The sequence below is a fragment of the Dryobates pubescens genome, chromosome 1 (assembly GCF_014839835.1).
Source record: "Dryobates pubescens isolate bDryPub1 chromosome 1, bDryPub1.pri, whole genome shotgun sequence".
Taxonomy (NCBI): Eukaryota; Metazoa; Chordata; class Aves; order Piciformes; family Picidae; genus Dryobates; species Dryobates pubescens.
In genome coordinates, this window is record NC_071612.1 from 58915078 (window position 1) to 58930607 (window position 15530).

Below are 15530 nucleotides of genomic sequence, written 5' to 3' on the forward strand. Positions count from 1 at the left end.
TGGAATGAAGCTGGAGGTGGGGAGATTCAGGCTGGACCTGAGGAGGAAGTTCTTTCCCATGAGAGTGGTGAAGCCCTGGAATGGGTTGTCCAGGGAGGTGGTTGAGGCCCCGTCTCTGGAGGTGTTTAAGCCCAGGCTGGATGAGGCTCTGGCCAGGCTGATCTGGTGTGGAGTGTCCCTGCCCATGGCAGGGGGGTTGGAACTAGCTGATCCTTGTGGTCCCTTCCAACCCTGACTATCCTATGATACTATGATACCTCCAGGGAGAAGACATCCACAACCTCCCTAGGCAACCTGTTGCAGAGTCCCATCACCCACTCCTGCTACAAAACCTCAGACAGACCCTTCTCTCTTCACGATTTTTCATCTACTGTGCACCACAGAAACTGCAGCAAAATGATTTTGTGCTTTTTATATAGATATATACAAATCAGAAGCAAGTAAGTAAGATTAAGGGGCACACTGAGTCTTGCCACTTCAACAGCCACTCACTACTGTTACAGCACACACGGTCTATGCATGCTGTAGATTTTGCTGCAGTCAAGGGGATGATTATTTGATATTAGCAGGACATCATGTGGTGGGTTGAAATTACCCCCCCAAAATACATCACCAGACTAGCTCTTTTGGGGATGGAAGCAACTGGAGCTACATTTCCAAGCAAACTAAAATCTAGAAATAGGAGATGCAAGGAATATGTACCAAATACACACCAGAGGTACAATACATAGAGATGTATTTACCCTTCATAAACAACCCAGAAACTCTTCAGAGGCCCCTGGATGGATCCAGGGGGACCATTCACTTCCTCCCCTCCTCCTTCCTTGCTGTTACCTCAACACAGTAGTCAAAACAGAGATACCCTGGCAAGGCCAAGAGAGAGAGAAAGGTGGTGCAAGCAGAAGTGACAGAAGAAAAGAGAGCAAGAACTGGCTTTGCCACTACTCTACGTGCCCATTAACAAACCAAGGAATTATGTAGAACTTAACACTATTCTTCTTTTGTATCCAATGGTTATAATAATTTCTTTTTCTACTTTCAGTCTTTGCAGTCAGGGAGGAGGCTAAAGTTCCCCCTTCAAACTGTAACACATCAAAAAAAACCCAAACCACCTCCATTTTGAAACACAGGGATCTGAGATCCCCTCTGGGACACGAGTTCACAGCACTGATGCACTGCACTTTCCACCTCTGCTGTTTTGGTTTTGAGCACTACCATGGTGAACCCAGAGCAGGAATAATTCTTCACTCAAAAGAACTTCAGTTGAGCACTTTCCTTGCAGAAACTGTGCACCACGAGGAGCTGTAAACGTTTAAAAGGAGCAGAAACCACAAACTGAAAGCCAAGGTTTAGCATGATTTCCTGGTACAATGCTGAGGATTTCAGCTGCTCACCTGAATGGTTTTATACTCTCCAGGACCAGCCTTCCCCTGAACTGCAGCACTCAGGTGGCCAAGAGGGCCAATGGCATCCTGGCCTGTATTAGGAATAGTGTGGCCAGCAGGAGCAGGGAAGTCATTGTGCCCTGTGCTCTGCATTGGTTAGGCCACACCTTGAGTCCTGTGTCCAGTTCTGGGCCCCTCAGTTTAAGAAGGACATTGAGATACTTGAACGTGTCCAGAGAAGGGCAACAAGGCTGGGGAGAGGCCTTGAGCACAGCCCTGTGAGGAGAGGCTGAGGGAGATGGGGTTGCTTAGCCTGGAGAAGAGGAGGCTCAGGGGAGACCTCATTGCCCTCTACAACTATCTGAAAGGTGGTTGTAGACAGGAAGGGGTTGGTCTCTTCTCCCAGGCAACCAGCACCAGAACAAGGGGACACAGTCTCAAGCTGTGCCAGGGGAGGTTTAGACTTGAGGTGAGGAGAAAGTTCTTCACTGAGCGAGTCGTTCGTCATTGGGATGTGCTGCCCAGGGAGGTGGTGGAGTCACCATCCCTGGAGGTGTTCAAGGGGAGATTGGACGTGGCACTTGGTGCCATGGTCTAGTTGTGAGGTCTGTTGGGACAGGTTGGACTTGATGATCCTTGGGGTCTCTTCCAACCCTAGTTATACTGTGACACTGTGATCCACTGGAACAGGGAACTGAAATCCCAGTATTTACTATATTTTAATGTCTATTTCCCTTTCTGTTGCTCTCTTTGACATTTATGTAAAGATTTATCAAGATTCAAAGCAAAGGTGTTATTGAATTTGTATGCTTAAAGGTTTATGACATTTTAAAGCCACAAACCCACTTCAAGACAAGTTGACACAAGGCACAGCCTATGGTGTTCCTCCCATTTCTCTACAGCTTACTGCAGACAGCTCCAAATCCCAAACAAATAAGATTTGGAACACAAACCTCTAAATACACAGGGTAATCTAATTAAAATTGACTCAGATTGGATTATTTACCATGGCTTCAAGTCTGATTTCCTTTGATGATGCCTGCTTTAGCTTTGCAAAGCTGTATTATGGAAGGGATTGTCCCCCTGTGTTAGGCACTGGTGAGGCCACACCTTGGGTACCGGGGTCAGTTTTGGGCCCCTCAGTGCAAGAAGGACATTGAGGGGCTGGAGCACGTCCAGCAAAGCTGATGAAGGGTCTGGAGAGCAGGGCTGGTGAGGAGCAGCTGAGGGACCTGGGGTTGTTTAGTTTGGAGAAAAGCAGGCTGAGGTGAGACCTCATTGCTCTCTGCAACTCCCTGAAAGGAGGTTGGAGCCAGGTGGGCTTGGTCTCTCCTCCCTAGGTAATAGGACAAGAGGAAATGGCCTCAATTTGCACCAAGGAAAGTTTTGATTGGACATGAGGAACAGTACTCCCCAAGGTCTCCCAAGGATAGATCCCAAAGATGGTCCCAGCTCTGGAGACATTCAAGATCAGACTTACTGTGGCCCTGGGCAGCTTGCTCTAGCTGGAGGTGACCCTGCTGACTGTAGGGGAGGTTAGACAAGATGACCTTTGAGGACACCTTTCAACCCAAGGCAACCTGTCAGTCTGTGAAATCCCAAGGTTATTAGGGTCAAAATGAGCTGATACTCAAAGCTTTTGAGCATATCCTGACTCCCTAAATTTAGACTGGGAAGTTTAGTCCCAAAGCTTCATACCAAGCCGTTGTTTCAGTCATGCAGATTAAACATTCTTCGTGGGATTGGAATCACTGCTCCTGTTCAGAGTCTAACTTGGGTGGCTTCCAAGGCTAATTGGTCCATTGAGCACACTTCAGGTTTTGCAGAAATACCAAGCCAAGAATCCAGCCATATGCATAGCATAAGAAAACCAAATTACTTTTGATTATTAACATATTGCCATACATAACTTGGCATTCATTGTACACAGAAAAAAAAGTAGGACAGGCTCATTAACTACCCAAACCAAACAATTCAACCTTTCAGAGCTGCTTTACATATCATTTCCTTTCAGCCCAGCAGCTGTCCTAAAAATCACTTGGTTGGAGTGTTGATGTCACAGGCTTAAGAACTGGGCCAGTGCCAACTGCATGAGGTCCAACAAGCCAAAGTGCAAGGTCCTGAATCTGGGTTGGGACAACCCAGGCACAAATCCAGGCTGGGTTCAGAGTGGGTTGAGGGCAGCCCTGAAGAAAGAGACTTGAGGATGTTGGTTGCTGAGAAGCTCCCCAGGAGCCATTGAAGAGAAGGGCAACAAAGCTAGTCTGGAGAGGAGCAGCTGAGGGACCTGGGGTTCTTTAGTCTGGAGAAAAGGAGGCTGGGGGGACATCTCATTGCTCTCTACAGCTCTCTGAAAGGAGGCTGGAGCCAGGTGGGTGTCGGTCTCTTCTCCCAAATAAAACATGACAGAATGAGAGGAAATGGCCTCAAGTTGCACCGGGGGAGGTTTAGGTTGGACATGAGGATCAATTTTTTTCTCTGAAAGGGTTGTCAAGGCCTGGGACAGGCTGCCCAGAGCAGTGGTGGAGCCCCCATCCCTGGAGGGGCTTCAAAGCCATGTAGATATGGTGCCAGGGGACACGGTGACCTGGCAATCCGGGGTTACTGGATTGATTTGATGAGCTTAAAGGTCTTATCCAATCTGAAGGATTCTATAATCATTCTTCTGTCTACCAAACCAAACCAAACAGCTAATTCTGTTCCAACATTCAACTGTGTTGTAAATGAAACCAGTGTACAGATCAGACAATTAAGAATTTCAAAGCAGATCTCTTACCTTCTGAGTCCAAAGCCTGGATTTTCAGCTCCAGTGGTGAATCTTCAAGATAGAGCTCTCTTGTTGTGGACACAATCTGGATGTCATGAATTAGATCAACTATAGCATCACAGCGCAGCACTTGTCCAGTCACTTGAAGAAACATCAGAAAGAGAAAATGAAATCAGCAACACTGAACCTGCTCATCAAGAGCACCAAGAAGACAAAGAACACCTCTGACAGAGCCAATGACACAGGACACTGCAGGAACTGAAACTAGGTCATGGCTTTGGCTAAGCCAGTGGTGACTATGGCTAAGTGAGCAAGAAAAGCAGTTCCTTTCCTCATTGAGCTTTAGAATGATCTTTTGATTGTGATTTCTGTCTACACCAAGTTACAGATGTTTTGTCTGTGTTACCTGTGAAGAGTTTCTACAGTACAACTGTCAGACTGGGCTCATGTCCCACAGACCTTAAAAGACTTTACCCCACAAATCATAGAATCATCAAATGGGTTGGGTTGGAAAGGACCTTAAAGATCATCCAATTCCAACACTTCTGCCATGGGCAGGGACACCTCACACCAGCCCAGGGTGCTCCAGGCCTCATCCAGCCTCACCTTGAAAACCTCCAGGAAGGGGACATCCACAACCTCCCTGGGCAACCTGTTCCAGTGTCTCCCCACCCTCACTGGCAAGAATTTATTCCTAATCTCCAGTCTCAGCCTCCCCTCTTCCAGCTCAAAGCCATTGCCCCTCAGCATATCACTACAGGCCCTTGTCAGAAGTCCCTCCCTAGCTCTCCTTTATCCCCCTTCAGGTACTGGGAGGCTGCTCTAAGGTCTCCTTGGAGCCTTCTCCACATTGAGCAGCCCCAACTCTCCCAGTCTGTCCATAGCAGAGGTTTTCCAGCCCTCTGATCATCTTTGTGGCCTCCTGTGGGCCAGCTTCAGCACTTTCATGCCCTTCTGCTGGAGGTACCAGAGCTGAACACAGTACTACATGTGAGGTCTCATCAGAGCAGAGGAGCAGAATCCCCTCCCTGTCCTGCTGCTCTCCCTGTTTTGGATGCAGCTCAGCAAACAGCAGCCTGATGGGCTGCCAGTGACCACTGATGGCTTATTTGAGGATTTCAAAGCAAGGCTAGACAGGACTCTGGGCAGCCTGATCTAGTTGAGGATGTCCCTGCTGACTGCAGAGGGGGTTAGACTGGATGAGCTTTGGAGGTCCCTTCCAACCCAGGCCATTCTATGATTCATCAACTGACACCCCCATGTCCTTCTTCTCAGCACTGTCCTCTGTCCAGTCTATATTTGTGCTTGGGATTGCTCTCAACCCAGGTGCAAGACCAAGCTGAACTTCATGAGACTGACTTCAGCCCACATCTCTAGCTTGTCCAGGTCCCTCTGGATGCCATCCCTTCCCTACAGTGTGCCAATCAGACCACACAGATTGGTGCCACTCCCAATCTTGCTCAGGGAGCACTCGGTTCCACTGCTCATATTGCCCACAAAGATGTTAAACAGCACTGGTCCAGCACCAGCCCCTGAGGGAGGTCACTTGTCACTCGTCTTCATTAGGACCTAGAGTTGTTTACTGCAACTCTCTGAGTGCAGCCATCCAGGCAATTCCTTATCCAGCCAGTGGTCTGCTCCTCAGGTCCATCCCAATTTAATGACCAGATGATAAATCCCTATCTACATCTCCATTTAGTGACTGCAAGACATTTACCTGACCACCTGGTTTTGCTTCTGTCATCATAAAACCACCAGGTATACTGCATGACAGACACCAAGGCAATTCCCAGCTTTCTAAATGCACAGCACCTGAATTCCCATTACATGCACTGAAAATCATTTCCAGTGACCCTCCCCCCCTCCCTCTTTTCATTTTAATGAATTAGCCCATTTCCTGGATGTATCATTAATATCATTAACACATATCTGAGGCCTTTAGCAAACAGCACTTCTAAGCCACACCCATGACAAGTTGTGGTGGGTTGAAAATTCCCCCCCCCCAACATTAAATTTGCCAGACCAGCTCAGTTGGAAGCAAATGAAAGCTGTGTTTACAAGCAAAACTACACTCTCCAATGGAAAGCAATGGATATGCACAAAATACACAGTGTTTACAGTATTTGCAAGTATTTACAATTAATCACAGAACCACCAAGGTTGGAAGAGACTTCAAAGATCATCAAGTCCAACCCATCACCCAAGACCTCATGACTAAACCATGGCACCAAGTGCCACATCCAATCCCCTCTTGAACACCACCAGGGATGGTGACTCCACCACCGCCCTGGGCAGCACATCCCAATGGCAAACACCTCTCTCTGTGAAGAACTTTCTCCTCACCTCCAGCCTAAACCTCCCCTGGTGCAGCTTGAGACCCTGTCCTGGTGCTGGTTGCTTGAGAGAAGAGGCCAACCCCCTCCTGGCTACAACCACCTTTCAGGTAGTTGTAGACAGCAATAAGGTCTCCCCTGAGCCTTCTCTTCTCCAGGCTAAGCAACCCCAGCTCCCTCCTCCTCTCCCCAGCTTTGTTGCCCTTCTCCAGACACCTTCCATCATCTCAACATCTTTCCTAAACTGAGGGGCCCAGAACTGGACACAGGACTCAAGGTGTGGCCTAACCAGTGCAGAGCACAGGGGCACAATGACTTCCCTGCTCCTGCTGGCCACACTATTCTTGATGCAGGCCAGGATGCCATTGGCTTTCTTGGCCACCTGGGCACACTGCTGGCTCATGTTTAGGCAGCTGTCAACCAGCACCTCTAGGTCCCTTTCTGTTTGGCAGCTCTCCAGCCACTCTGACCCCAGCCTGTAGCTCTGCATGGGGTTGTTGTGGATTTGTTGAATGCCATCCTGTCGGACTCTGCCCATCTGCCCAGTCGGTCAAGATCCCTCTGCAGAGCCCTTCGGCCCTCTAACTGACCAACATCTGCTCCCAACTTGGTGTCATCTGCAAACTTGCTGATGACTGACTCAACCCCCTCATCCAGATCATCAATGAAGATATGAAAATATTAAAGAGCATGGGGCCCAGCACTGATCCCTGGGGGACACCACTGGTGCCTGGCTGCCAGCTGGATGTGGCACCCTTCACCACCACTCCCTGGGCTCGGCCCTCCAGCCAGTTCCTAACCCAGCACAGAGTGTTGCTGTCCAGTGTTGCAATGAACAGCACAAGGAACACCCCTGGTCAAAGACCAGGGGAGCTGCTACCAGCTTCTCCCCTACTTGCCCCCTGTACCAAAGGCACACGAAAAAGAGCAGAGAGACGTTAGAACTTAGCCAAAACAATGCAGCCAAGGTCAAGCAGAAGGCAGCACAGCACAAAGTACCTCCCAGAGCGGAGGGGAGGAGAGAGAGCGTTTTGCAAACTAAATCTTACGGCAAATCTCTCTCCAATGGGATTGTTGTCATTATTTTCCTTCTTACACCCAACAGTGATTTATTTACATTTTACTACTTTCTGTTCAAGATCTGTGGAAAAGAATTTTACAGGCCTAGCCTGAAAGTACCACACAAGTCCAACATGGCTATGCACAGGCATGGGAATATCTTCTTTCGTGCACTTCTGTGCACTCTGCTTCCGTCCTGCAGGAAGCCAGGAGGCCCACAAACAAGCAGTGTTGTGCTTCCAAAAGTTCAAACTTACTGATGTCTTCAGCCAGGATGATACTTGTCTGACGTGTGGGCTCTGAGGACCGTGCCTGGACAACAGCCTTCTGTGAGCACTGCTGCTCATCCTGCTCTGCCAGCTCTATGCTTGCGACCTGCGGCCTGCTGGAGGACCTACAAGATGGTTTGGTTGTGTTAGCAGGAGTTCAGTTACTGCTAGACAAAAAACAAGGTATTTAAAATGCACCAAAATCATTCACACAACACTTGCTACGTGGGCAGGACCCAACCTCCCCAAGAGCTGTTACAGCAGCTGCTCCAGGCCTTCAGGAAAAGCCTAGAACAAGCAAACCCACATGCACAATGCTGAAGCAGAAGGGAAAATCATTTTAGCTGAAGCTCCATTTGCCACTTGGAATTGCACTTTCAAAAGAAAATTGAAACAAATTTCTGACTACTGTGTCCAGCTCTGGGACTCCCCCAGCACAAGAGGGACATAGGCCTGCTGGAGTGGGTCCAGAGGAGGTCACAAAGATGATCAGAGGGCTGGAGCACCTCCCCCATCAGGATAAGCTGAAATAATTGGAGCTGTTGAGCCTGCAGAAGAGGAGGCTCCAGGCATTTCAGTATCTGAAGGGGACCTACAGGAAGGCTGGGGAGGGACTGTTTAGAAGGGCTGTGGGGATAGGATGAGGGGCAATGGTTTGAAACTGTAGCAGGGGAGATTTAAGTTGGACATCAGAAGCAAGTCCTGCACAGTGAGGGTGGTGAGACACTGGAACAGGTTGCCCAGGGAAGCGGCTGAGGCCCCATCTCCAGGGACAATTGGAGATCTTTACATGGCCCTGGGTAGCCTGCTCTAGTTTGAAGTGTCCCTGCTGACTGCAGAGGGGCTGGATGAGATGACCAGTGAGGGTCCCTTCCAAGCCAGTGCAATCTATGAGAACCTGTTTTTTTCCCTGGTCACAGAACATGTTTGCTATGAAAGGCTCTGAACCAGTACCAAACAAGGTTGTTTTTTTTCAATCAAGAAATTTAAAAGTAATGGATTTAGTCTGTGGAGGTGAAGTATGTAACACTGTAAAACACAGACAGCCCAATCATCATCTTTGGTGAAATGGAAGCCTACATGGAAGCCTAAAACTGCTGCATCTGTTAGCACCTGCTCTGACTTGCTTGGTTTCTTTATAGCCAGCTGTTCCAGGAACGAGCTTGTGGGAAGCTCACCGTGGACATGGAGCCCAGTTCTCACTTTCTGTGTGCCAAGAAAGTCCAGATGAGGAAAAAAAAAATAGCTTAAAAGTTACTAAAAATCAAGGCTCTTGAAGTGATAGCTTGGAGATAGCAACAGTACACATCTGAGGCCTGAAAAATAAAGGGCTCAAAGCAATTCCTGTAGGCCATACCTCCTGCAAATAGTCACTGAACGTCACTCTGAACTGGGTGAGCTGCTGACTACCCTATGGAGAACTGTGTGACAGCTGTTGTCCACAGCTCCTCACTCAGGCCACCCGTGCAGGGGTCACTGCAGAGTAAGTAGGAAGGCAGCCAGCCTGGACTCAGCTCAGAGCCCAGCACCCTGCCTGAGCTCATGAGTTCTGTGCCTGAGCCAGCCATGGCTGCTTGCTCAGGGATTCCCAGGCAAAGCTCTTTCACAAGGGCCCTCTGAAGGATTAGACAATGAAAGAAAGCACTGATGACAAAGCTGCTCAGGAACTGCTTCTCTCAGATGAGGACAGCAGCTCTGATGAAAACAGTGCATTATCTGGGGAGTGCAATCCAAGCTGGGCACTAGATCCCTCAACTGGTGAAACTGGATGGATTTAGAACATTCTAGTGGAGAATGTTCAGAAAGCCCTGCCTTTGATCCACGTAGAAAAAACTCTAACCCACTGTGGAGCTGCAGGGGAGCTTCAGCCTGACACCAGGGTGCAGGTTTTACCTACTTTTATTCCTGTCAGAACCAAGCAACCCAAAATAGTGAAGAACAGTATCTCTTGTGAACTAAAACTGTACCCATTCCAAACCATTATGTATCACAGGATGTTCTGTTATCTCAGAGCTGACACTTGCAGTCCAGGTGAACACAGACCAACCTGGTTGTAGCTACAGGAATAAACCTGCAAATCCTTCTTGGCCATGAGGACATGTTGCTGGTTCGTGGGGCACTTGACCCCCAGCACTCCCAGGTCCTTCTCCTTGGGGCTGCTTCCCAGTAGGTCAACCCCTCACCTGTCATGGTGCAGAGGGTTATTCCTCCCCAGGTGCAGGACTCTACACTTGCCCTTGTTGAACTTCATGAGGTCTCCCTCTACCCAAATCTTCACCTTTACTGTCCAAGCTGTCTCACGCTGTACTGTCTGAACAACAAAGCCCTAAAAGCTTGCAACCCAAGGCCACAAAAGCCCAGGCAGAAGAGTTTTCATTGCGCAGGCTGATGGCACTGCACAGGTTTATCAGACACTGGAGTGCACTGTGAGAGTTTTGTCTTGGGCAAAATTCATTAATTCACTGAATTATTAATTCCTAATACTGGTGAGCTCCAAACAATGCTGTGGGATTTGTCAGAGGGTTTTGAAACAACAGCAGCAACTGCTAACTCAGAGCCCGCCAAGTTTTACCCCATCAAGATAAAAGCACCCCACAACAGGATGCAAAGGACAATTTGAACCCCAATTAGAAACTTAAAAGGTGAAAGTTGTTTGTTGTATTCTCAATCCATAAGCACTGTACAGAAATAGGAGGGTATTTTTTGTACTGCACTGCTCCATTTATCCTCTCCTTTAGTAGTACACTAAAATGTGTCACACAGGGATTAGAATACATACATAAACCAGGTTGGAAGAGACCTTCAAGATCATCGCATCCAACCCATCAACCAATCCAACCCACCTAAACAACTAACCCACGGCACCAAGCACCCCATCAAGTCTCCTCCTGAACACCTCCAGTGATGGTGACTCCACCACCTCCCCAGGCAGCCCATTCCAATGTGCAATCATTCTCTCTGTATAGAACTTTTTCCTAACATCTAGCCCGAACCTCCCCTGGCGCAGCCTGAGACTGTGTCCTCTTGTCCTGGTGCTGGCTGCCTGGGAGAAGAGACCAACATCCGTCTGTCTACAACCTCCCTTCAGGTAGTTGTAGAGAGTAATAAGGTCACCCCTGAGTCTCCTCTTCTCCAGGCTAAGCAACCCCAGCTCCCTCAGCCTCTCCTCGTAGGGCTTGTGTTCTAAGCCCCTCACCAACTTTGTTGCTCTTCTCTGGACTCATTCCAGCAAGTCAACCTCCTTCCTAAACTGAGGGGCCCAGAACTGGACACAGTACTCGAGGTGCGGCCTAACCAGTGCAGTGTACAGGGGCAGAATGACCTCCCTGCTCCTGCTGGCCACACTGTTCGTGATGCAGGCCAGGATGCCATTGGCCCTCTTGGCTGCCTGGGCACACTGCAGGCTCATGTTCAGTCTACCGTCAACCAGCACCCCCAGGTCCCTCTCAGCCTGACTGCTCTCCAGCCACTCTGACCCCAGCCTGTAGCTCTGCATGGGGTTCCAGACCAACAATGAGCTCTTTCCCTGTTAGTCTGTAACTTCTAAGGCAACCACCAAAGAGTTTTCCAACATTCAGCAAGTTCTTTTAAATAGTGTTAGCATTCACCACCAGTGAGGCTTTCTCTGTGCTTGGCTGGCAGGCTTTGGGAGCTGAGCTTGTGTGTCTGACTTCAGACACACGCAGGCATTTTAAATAAGGATTATATGTATGGCATTGACTTTTACCCTTATTATTTAGCTCTTTACACTGCTTAATAGTCTCTGTCTTTAGAGATTTTTTTTAAATTAATTTGAGGGGCTTGTGTTGTTACAGTCAGAAATTGATTGTGTTTGCAACACAACAGGGGTTCCACTCTGGTTTGGAGTTGGTCTTTGAGTACATGGCTGTGTAGTGTAATTACTCACCTGCTACAACCTGCACCAACAGCAGTGCTGGCAAACTAAATCTAATGTCAGGATATTTCTCAGAGTAGGAAAAGGAAGGAACAAAGACAAGGAAAAAGTTTGCATTAAATTTTAGCTGCAAACTTACAGACACTCCACAACTACAAAGGAATTTGGCCTTGTGCAAGCTGAATGCTGGTTAACTCGTAGTGGAGCTGGGCGCCTCAGATTAGCTCCTGACCTCTAAGAGTTTCCAAGAGAAGGGAGAATAGCAGCTCAGTTTGTCCTTTGGAAAATACAAACAGGCTGAGGTTCATTAGCAATAGGATGTCTGCTGTCTGAGGAAGCTCCCTGAACCGAGCAGCTGAAGCCAGGCCTTTCCCAGGGCTTGGTTTGCTACCAGCTCATATCCAAACCCAACCTGCATGGCTGCTCATTTGCACACCGTAACAGATGAAGGATTTCAGGATCCCTCAGCACCACTGGGCAACATCAAAAGCACACTCTGCTTCCAGCTACATCTGATGCAGGGTTAGGCACAAGGATGGTAGGGCACGAATCAAACAGGCTGTGTGTGCATTACTCTACCACAGCACACAGCGGGGCCACTACTGCCTCCTACACAGACAAGAAAAAGAACCTTCTGCTTTAAATGACACCAAGGACTGCAGTTCATATCACCTTCCACTTACAGCAGATCTTCAGCAGCACAGTAGTGTGGGATACTGCATGCCAGGCTTGTCACAGGTCAAAATTAGATCCTGAGAAGCCAGCCACGGGCAGCATTCCTGGCACTGGCTCTAAATCCCATACCAGCGTCTGGAGGAAAGCAGGGCAGGGGAGGAAGCGCTAGAAAGAAGAGGGAGGAGACGTGCTATCAAATGTCCCAGTATTGAATTCCCTCAGAATAAAATCCTGCTTGCTGAGGAGTTAGGGACACTAGTAATTAAAGACCACCAGTCCTCTTGCAGGTTTCCAATGCATTGCTGATCTTCAGACACAGAACCACGTGCCAGCATTGGATCTCCTGATCTAACCAAACCTGCTCTGCACTGTTCTGGGCCATCAATGTGAACACATCCAGGATTACACTTAATTTATCACCTGCTTTAAAGATCAGGCAAACATTGCTCTTTCCCTCACTCCAGCAATACTCTCTTGACTCTTTTGCTTCAACATTTTAGATATGGTCAGCTCTTCAGACTAAACTGAGCTGACTGAACCACCAAACCCCCACCTTTGTGGAGACGCACCACAGCTGTTGGTCAGCCTCATCTTTTTAGCGTTTGTATTGGGCACGTATTTAGCCAGAGGGAAAGTGGATAGTAAAGGTTTTCCAGAGTGTGGTAGGACTGGATTGACCTATACATGAAGTACCTTCTCTCTGGTCACTGTTGACCTACAAAAATGCAAAGAAACACAAGAGACAGAGCAGCGTCCAGGCAACTGCAGTTGTACGATAAACCAAATTGCCCAGAGAACCAAGGGCAGGGGAACAGAACCCGTTCCAAAGAAAACACAGAGGGAACCTGGCAGAGTTCCCTCTTAAGGATTTTCCAAACACAGTGGCAGATCACCCTTCTACTGTCACTCAATCCTCTCCTAGGATGTGTTTGCTGTACTGAGGAAAAAAAAAACCAGCAAACAAACCTTCCATCTAGTACTGCTTTAAAAGCAAAGGGAAGCATCACACAGCACAGGATGAGCCAAGGACGAAGCATTTGCTCATGCTGGAGATGGGCTGCCATGCCCATTCCCTCCAAATGAAGCAGAGTGAAGCCAGTGATGGCTGTTCTCAAAACCCAAGCCAGGTGCCCAACTGGAACTTGGGTATTTTGTCAAATCAGCTGGTGGCCAAAGGCATTTCAGCAGAAGTGCCTTATCTTTGTACCCTTTCAGGAGGGAAAATGGCACATCACCCCAGTGGCAATCATGTTCCAGCTAAGAGAGTGCAATAAAGAAAGCCTGGGCTGGAATTAGCTCAGCCTGACTTCAAATTAGAAAACAGAACTAAGAAACAGCACTTTGCTTCCAAGCCACAAATGTCACATTTGGCATTGTTTCCAGTTACCCACTCTGTTAAACCTTCGCACATGCAGGCACCCTCCTTAAAGCTTCAATCATTGAGGTGAGACCCACACCCAAAGAGAGCAAAAGTCTTAACAGACTTCATGGGTGCTCAGCAATGAAAGCTGCCCCAAACCACAACAGTCCCTACTCTTTCTGCCCTCCCTCCCATGCAGGTTACACTCATTTCAGAAACTCTCTTCAGCACTAACCCTGTGCTGCAGGTCGACCCACCAGCCAAGATTAAAAAAGCATCCTCGTTTCTTTTGTCTCTCCAGCTCTGGCAGAACACTCCTGTCAAAGACTCCTGCTGCTTGCTCTGGTTTTGAGCCAAGGTGCTCGGGTGACAGAGCAGTACAGCCTGTCTCACTTTACCAACCAGGGCATCCCACCCATTCTGAGCCTGTCCTGGCACCTGTGAGAGCCAGAGCCTGTGCTGGGAGAGTGCACACTGCAGAAAGCACACTCAGCAGTGCAGGCAGCTCCCAGAGAGACAAAATATTTTGCTGCCTGCTGTAAATGGACTTGAGAGTAGGAAATGGAGAGCAGGTGAGAAGTAGAGAAGGCAGGAAGATAGCAGGGGATAACCAGCACCATTTAGGATGTCACCTCATAACATGGACATTAACAGTAGCTTCACACAAGAAGCAGGCAGGGGCTTTCAGACTCATGTTTAAACAGATAATCCACCAAACAACAAACCCCTCAGGTTATCAGAGATGAGACTGTCAGTCCCACAGTCAAGTAGCAGGCCTACTATTTAATATACATTTTTAAAACACAGAATCCACCTCACAGAGCCCAGGGACTGCTAAGACCAATTTGCAACCCAGTATTATAGAATCACAGAAACATTTTGGCCGGAAAAGCCCTTCAAGATCATTCAGTCAACCATTTTCTAGCTACCATGTCCCTCAGCACCACATCTCTGCATCTTTGAAACCCCTCCAGGATGGGGAATTCAACCACCTCCCTGTGCAGCCTCTGCTAGTCTTTGAAGAAGGGAACAACCCCCACCTTGCTCCAACCTCCTCTCAGGTAGTGGTAGAGTCTCCCCTCAGCCTTCTGACAAGATAAGGAGGTAGAAAATTGGTGTTGCCAGCCAACTACTGCCCCAGCAGCACTGTCCAGAAGGTGTGGGGTCTCTGAAAGTACCAGTGCCTTACACAGCTCACACCATGAAGCCACTAAATCTCTCACTCCAGGACTCTACCACCTGCTCCTCTCTAATTGCAAGAGCAATTAGCTTTATGTAACCTTGTCAGAGAGACCTTCCTTAGCAGCACAAACCCTCTTATTTAAGGGGGCAGTAAACTTGCCTTCATTGTATTTGCAGCAAGCAACACTGTATAGGGCCATTAGCACCTTTGAGCATCTTCCTGTATCTGTAACCTCTCCACAGCAAAACCTAAACCTCCACCTCCAGTGGTCCCTGGTACAAATTCACTTTGGTTTAGCTCCCACAACTGTCTCAGGAAGCTTAAACTTTCCACCCATCCTCCCCACATCTCAATTCTACCAGAGATGAAATACTGTTACAGGCATGGCAGCACATTTGTACACTGCAGATAATTTCTGCTATAAATACTTTGCATCATGCTGTATTGCTTGGGGGGGGGGTTGTTTTGTGTTCCCCCTTCCCCCTCTAAAAGGCTGTTACAGGAAGGCAGCTCCTAAGTCACAGGTTTCAAGGAGACAATTCTGCTTCTGAATGCTTTCATTCTTTCAGGTGTATTTTCAGGATTAAGGTACTGAAAAGATAAA

The 15530-nt window shown here is 48.3% G+C and overlaps 1 protein-coding gene across 1 annotated transcript in view; it reads right to left on the reverse strand.

Moving 5' to 3' along the window:
* LOC104296548 (nuclear pore membrane glycoprotein 210) overlaps positions 1-15530 on the reverse strand; it is a 90796-nt gene that overhangs the window by 72136 nt on the left and 3130 nt on the right. Inside the window, exons 2-3 of the mRNA XM_054176577.1 lie at positions 7802-7938; positions 4162-4293 (exon numbers count right to left, since the gene is read on the reverse strand). Coding sequence (XP_054032552.1) covers positions 4162-4293; positions 7802-7938 — 269 coding nt within the window. The remainder of the gene's footprint in view (positions 1-4161; positions 4294-7801; positions 7939-15530) is intronic.